Consider the following 5874-nt stretch of genomic DNA (forward strand, 5'->3'; position numbering starts at 1 on the left):
TGATCACACCAGAAGAGCTATGTCATATTCTGGAAACAGAAAGTTACGCATAGAGACTCTGGTTTCCACCCAATTTAGAGATATTATCTGTCGAGTGACGGAATTCAACGCCGTGTTTTGCCTTTAGCTGGCTATAGATCAATAGTAAGTAAAATATAAAAAAGTCTATCTAAAACGTATTAAGTAAAAGAGAAGATATGTTGTATAAAAGCATATAGTATGAAATAAAATTGCAATTCTAATTTAACCCCCTCTGAGAGGATCGAGTGGTTGGGACTAATAAAATGTAGGTACCTACTGTAATTATTTTATAAAGTGATATATGATTTTAGTGCTTATTGTTAAGTGGGAAGGTTTTAGTTTGCATATCAATAAATTTTGTATAAAATTCTTGGAACCTTAATAAAATTACATATGGCAGTTTGAAAATAACATAAAATAGCTCTGACAATAAAAATATTGAAGAAACGTTTGATTTTTAATGAGAACCGAACAAGTGAAATTAAATATATTATTCTTCTTTCAAGCTTGCCTAGCAAATGCTTATCCACTCTATTTTTGTAGGTCATAGGAAATACAGACTCTGGAAATAAGTTCCATTCTGAGGATGAAGGTGCAGTCTCGTAGCGTTAAGTTCCAGAATCGCCTCCGAGCTTAAGAGTATAAGTATTCAGAATATACTTTTATTAAATTAGTGAATCAATTTTACATTTTTAATTATAAATTATTATAAAAAAGATACATTTAAAAATATAAAAAACCACTCTTCCGAGGGCGGGACAAGGGTCCAAGCCATCGGTGGCTAGGGCTCCAGAGAGAGGAACCTCCGCACAATACGTGCCGTCTCCAGTAATACTGCCTTCTGTATCCGGTTCTTGATCCAACAGCTAAGCGATAGCCTCTTAAGTATTTATTATTATTGTAAGATCTCTTTACTTTATCTAATCTTGGGACATAAAAAAGTTTGATATATATATTATTTTTAATGAGGTATAGAGGACGTTAAGTATTTGGTGGAACGACATCGGCGGAAAGTCGGGAATGGAGTGCCTTAACACTACCATCCCACTGCTGACCCTGCTATGTGCGGGACTCTGCGTGAAACAAAAAAAAATTAAGCCTTAAAAAGTATCACAAGCAAGAATAGAACCTACACTTAACAAAATTATTGAAAACAAACACACCTTTATTTATAAGGCACAAAGCATATATCTATACAAATACATGTATAAATAAACATTTAACTCGAAGTCGTCGACCGAAGCCTTGACCGCCAGTGAAAGTGTACCGACGGGTCTTATCTAATGATATCAGTCTCGATCCGATTGCGGGTAGGCTCGGTGGAGTATCGGGTTGAATACCACCAGCTTAAATATAATCCCTCCATTTCTTAGCTTCACGGTGTATCACGCTTATAGCAGGAAAGGAAGAGGGAAGATAGTGCATTCCCAGGTTTCTGCCGAAGTTTAGAGAGTACGTGTTGAGTTGCGGAAGTCAATGCTGCGCATTGTCTTGTTACCAGAACGATAAAATAAAAATATTTTATAATTCATTCCCCAGAGTGGTAATTGAACCTATAACCACTGCGTTAACAGACATACGCTGTACCGCGACCTCAATTTCTCAGCCTCAATTCGATTAAATAATAGTAATATTTTTTTATAGTTATGTTAGCAAAGTGCTATCGTATTCTTTTTTTTAATTTCACACTGCTTGTCGCACACAGGAGGGTAGTCAGAGGGAACCTGAGATATAGTAATATGACACTCGTAATGCCTTGAATTCTGGGGGTAATTTGCGGAACTCAAGGTCGTGTTTTACCTCTTTACCAAAGTGATGAAATTAAAAATGTTAAATTAAATATGTCATTTTCTCGAGTGGGAATCGAATCCACAACCTGTTTTAATCGTAAGCTTGTTTAGCTGCACCGCGACTGTCCTTAACAATGATAATGCGTACAATTCGTATGCAGTGCTCGTTTAATAGTAAAATATTAGTTTGATAGAAAATTATAATGATAAATTATTTATTAAGTAGATAAAGTTCAGACGTTATGTAAACAAAATGCATAATACTTTACTTTATTAGTTCATTGTATTTAAAGGTCACTTTATTTTAAAGGGCAGTTAACCGTTTAAAACTATTTTCAATTATTATTGATATAAGTTTGTTCGTTTAGTAGTTAATGCAATTTACTTTGCTGTCTGCTTGTTAATTCATTTTTAAACTTATTAAAAAGCATAAAATAATTTCTTTACGGAATTCTATATAACAGGGGTAAAAGGGGAACCTAATGTTAAGAACGCCTTATCTTTTTATTAGAGCGAGCAAATGAAAATAATACGTTTCTCAGAGTGGGAATAGAACCCAGGACCATTGATATACTGCTAGACCACGACAGCTGTAGATATATTATGGCAAATATATTGATATGTAGAAAAGAAATAATAAAAACCCTTATCTTATAAAATTGTCATATATTATTATAAACTAAAAAACAATTACACAATAGTCAACAACGATGCGAACAACAAACAACAGAGAAGATTTGCACACAATAAATATCACATTGAATAACAAAATATTTACAGTTGAACCAGAGCCTTATATAACTGGTATTTACCAGTTTTTACCGGCTCCATATCCGGTTATAGCCGGTTAAATGCAACATTTAACCAGTTTTTACCGGTTTAGAGAAGATTCTTAGTGTTTTCCTCCTTTGTGGTGGTAGATGTGTTTGTATACAGGTACGTGGACGGGGTAAGGCTTAGGGATGGGCACCTCAACTTTCTTCTCGACTTCTACGGGGTAGGGTTTTTCGACTTCATAGGGCACTGGCTTCTCTACGGTGTAGGGCACTGGCTTTTCTACAATTTGAGGAACGACCTAATGAAAAAAGGATTTGAAAATTAATATATTTATAAAAATATAGAAGTAATATTATAAGATATTTTTACTATTATAAAATATTTTTACTGTATTTTTACAGATCCTGCTATAAAATCCTTTGTAAGTATATCTCAGAATTCCGCGAAAGGTGAAGTGCAGAAGTGTCTTAAAGAGAACGGAGCATGTTAACACTGGGTTCCCGTGTTCCCTTGGCCTACCCTGCTAAATAGCGGGATACAGCGTAAAGCTAATAATAAAAAAAAACACAAAATTCTAACATAACATGGCTAAAACATCAAATCTAACCCAATTATCTATTAAATATCTGTAAAGTCCACGGTCCGCTGCCCGCTCTTACTTTCAGCCTTACATAATAACAGATAACTGTCAATGTTACTCGTCAATAGTCCACGACAAAAACAACAATAGCCGTCATATAATAGATCTCACGATTAGAGAAAATGTCGTACATAGAGAAACTTTGAAGATTCTTTTTATTTTTTTGTGTTGCGAATTCGTTGCTTTTTAATATTTTTGTTGGTGTTTTCTAATTTAAGATTTTGATAGTGATTTTGTTTTTTTTAGCTTATCTCTATATCTCGTATTTAGCAGCATAGCATAGGGGACCTGGCTATGTTAAAAAACTCCGGTCCCATTATACCATTTCCATTTCCCAATTTTCGTCGAATTCTGGAGACATTGACTGTGGTACTTTAGCCTCGTTATTAGAGCGAAGAAATGAAAATGTTCAATATTTCATTTTTTCGAATGAGTTTTGAACCCACACTACGTTGCAACTACAATCGCACTCGCGCCTGCGCCTTGGCCTCGGAATGATATAGACTTTACATTTAATTTTAAGACTAGCTATAAAAAGAATACAAAATGATTTTACGAGTAATGATGAAGAGAATGGTTTTAGGAATTTATATAAACCGTGTAAAGGAAGCAAATATAAAATACGAATGTAGTAAAAAAACAAAGGTATTTGTAAAATATCGTAAATTTTATGATCTACTCGTATTTGTATGGACAAAGATAATAAAGTTAATGTCTTCTAGAGATGCCTTATTATCGATTTCATTTACTTTAAATATACTCTATTATTTCTTCTTTTGTTCACAATTCCCATGAAAAATGAATAATAGAGTAGGCAGAGGGAACCTAGGGTCAAGACACGACGTTCAGTTTTAGAGTCATTGAAAATTGAGTGGCGAACTCTACGCCGCTCTATGTTTTGCTACTATATGGAGCATATCTCACCTTGTATACAGGCACATGGATCGGTTGTTCAACTGTCACATGAACTGGGTAAGGCTGGGGGATGGGCACCTTCACGTATTGAGGAACCGACACAGCCACCGGATGAGGAACAGGCACTCCTATCTTCTTCACCACGGTGACGTGGTACGGCTTTGTGTGCTCCGTGTGGGAGTGACCTTCGGGCTCCCATTCCTCGGAAGGCCTGGCGCTGGTGTAAGCTATTAAGAGGAGGATGGCTGTTGTTCTCTGGAATTGAAAGTGGTTAATTAAAACTTTTTTTTTGGGTAATTCATTAAAAAGTTTAACTTTTTACGTAAATTGAATGTTGCTTCATATACAAATTTATATAACTCTTTTACAATAAATATAAAACTTGATAGTTACTAATTCAATTTCAATTTCAGGTAAATGCTTTACAGATTTAACAACTTCTCTAAAGAATTAAAAACGCCATTGGCGTTGAACATAAATAAACTTTTGATTAATTTAAAATTATATAACTTTAAAGATTCGTGAGATGTATTACACAAGATAATTGTAAATACGATTTGCACATTTAACCTAACATTAAATAGGAATGCACTCCATTATTCTACTCTTAGGAACTGGGAAGTGAAAGGAGAATACCCTTTCACTGGCGGCAAATTACAAAAAGATATTAAACCAATCGTTTTATCTGATGTTGTTGAATGTTGGACATTGTTAGTTTTTAATTATACTTTTTTTTTGTTAAGAAATAGTTATTCTTAGTAAATATTTTTTTTATATTGAGAAAAAAATATTATTTGTAAAGATTTCAAATTGAAACGAATAAAACACTACATCTAGAGTAAATATGAATAATTAATATCTTTTAAATTTTATTTTATTATATTTTTTATTTTAATAAAAAAAATACATGAAATTTATATTTCAATAGATTAACAAAATCAGGTCAGATAAAACAATATTTTTTATCTGTTACTTCAAAATATCCTAAAACGCGACAGCGAGTATCCGAATTGCGTAACAAAATAATAAATAAAAAATTGAAAAAAACTTACGAAAGCAATCATGTTGTTAGATTTAGATTGTGCTGGCTCCTTGCTTTGACTGATGCAGCTCGAGATCCCCACGAGCGTTTTATACTTGGTGAAATGTACCGCATGCCTTTCCATTCAGTGATAGCTTCTACCTACCACGTTGTATTAAACAAAATAAACCCAGCCTTTCTAATACCTTGTAAGTTATACATTGCAGTTGTTTTAGTATAAATTATAGTATTAGTTCTTTCTGATGGAGTAATGTATAGTTTTTATTTAAAGTTGTAGTTTTTATACGTTTTAGCCCATGGTGACTATTTGTTAGTATGGTTACGGCGTAATAGGGATTTTTTTGTTTTGATTTTATATGTTAGTTTTGTTTTTGTAATGCATTTGTAGAAAGTCGTGTAGATGTTAGGTTCTTAGTGCTCTTATATCGGTCTCAGATTTGGCACACTTTGCAAAATTCTATTGTTTTTTTTTAATTAGTTTTCGAATTCCCATTGTCGATTATTGATTAAGCTTCTCGCGTTATTCCATACATAGCAGGATAGGGAGAGGACCCTGAGAACCTAGTATTGAGACACTCTGTCTCACATTAAGACTTCCGTTCCACACTTTCAACCCAGGTCTTGAGGCATTGCGTGTTGAGTGGCGGAATTCCATAGCGGGCTTTCCGTTGTTACTAGAGAAAGGAAAA

General features: G+C 33.8%; 1 protein-coding gene across 1 annotated transcript; it reads right to left on the reverse strand.

The window, feature by feature from the left end:
• Positions 1 to 2457: 2457 nt before the first annotated feature.
• On the reverse strand, positions 2458 to 5325 carry LOC146537034 (uncharacterized). The gene is made up of 3 exons (XM_085189580.1): positions 5196 to 5325; positions 4153 to 4398; positions 2458 to 2886 (listed from the first exon to the last, which is right to left on the reverse strand). Exons 1-3 carry the CDS (start codon positions 5307 to 5309, stop codon positions 2704 to 2706), a joined length of 543 nt encoding a protein of 180 aa, XP_085045706.1. The 5' UTR covers positions 5310 to 5325; the 3' UTR covers positions 2458 to 2703.
• Positions 5326 to 5874: the final 549 nt, after the last annotated feature.

The sequence above is a fragment of the Heliconius melpomene genome, chromosome 8, assembly GCF_056956725.1.
Source record: "Heliconius melpomene rosina isolate 202511_hmr_F chromosome 8, ASM5695672v1, whole genome shotgun sequence".
NCBI lineage: Eukaryota > Metazoa > Arthropoda > Insecta > Lepidoptera > Nymphalidae > Heliconius > Heliconius melpomene.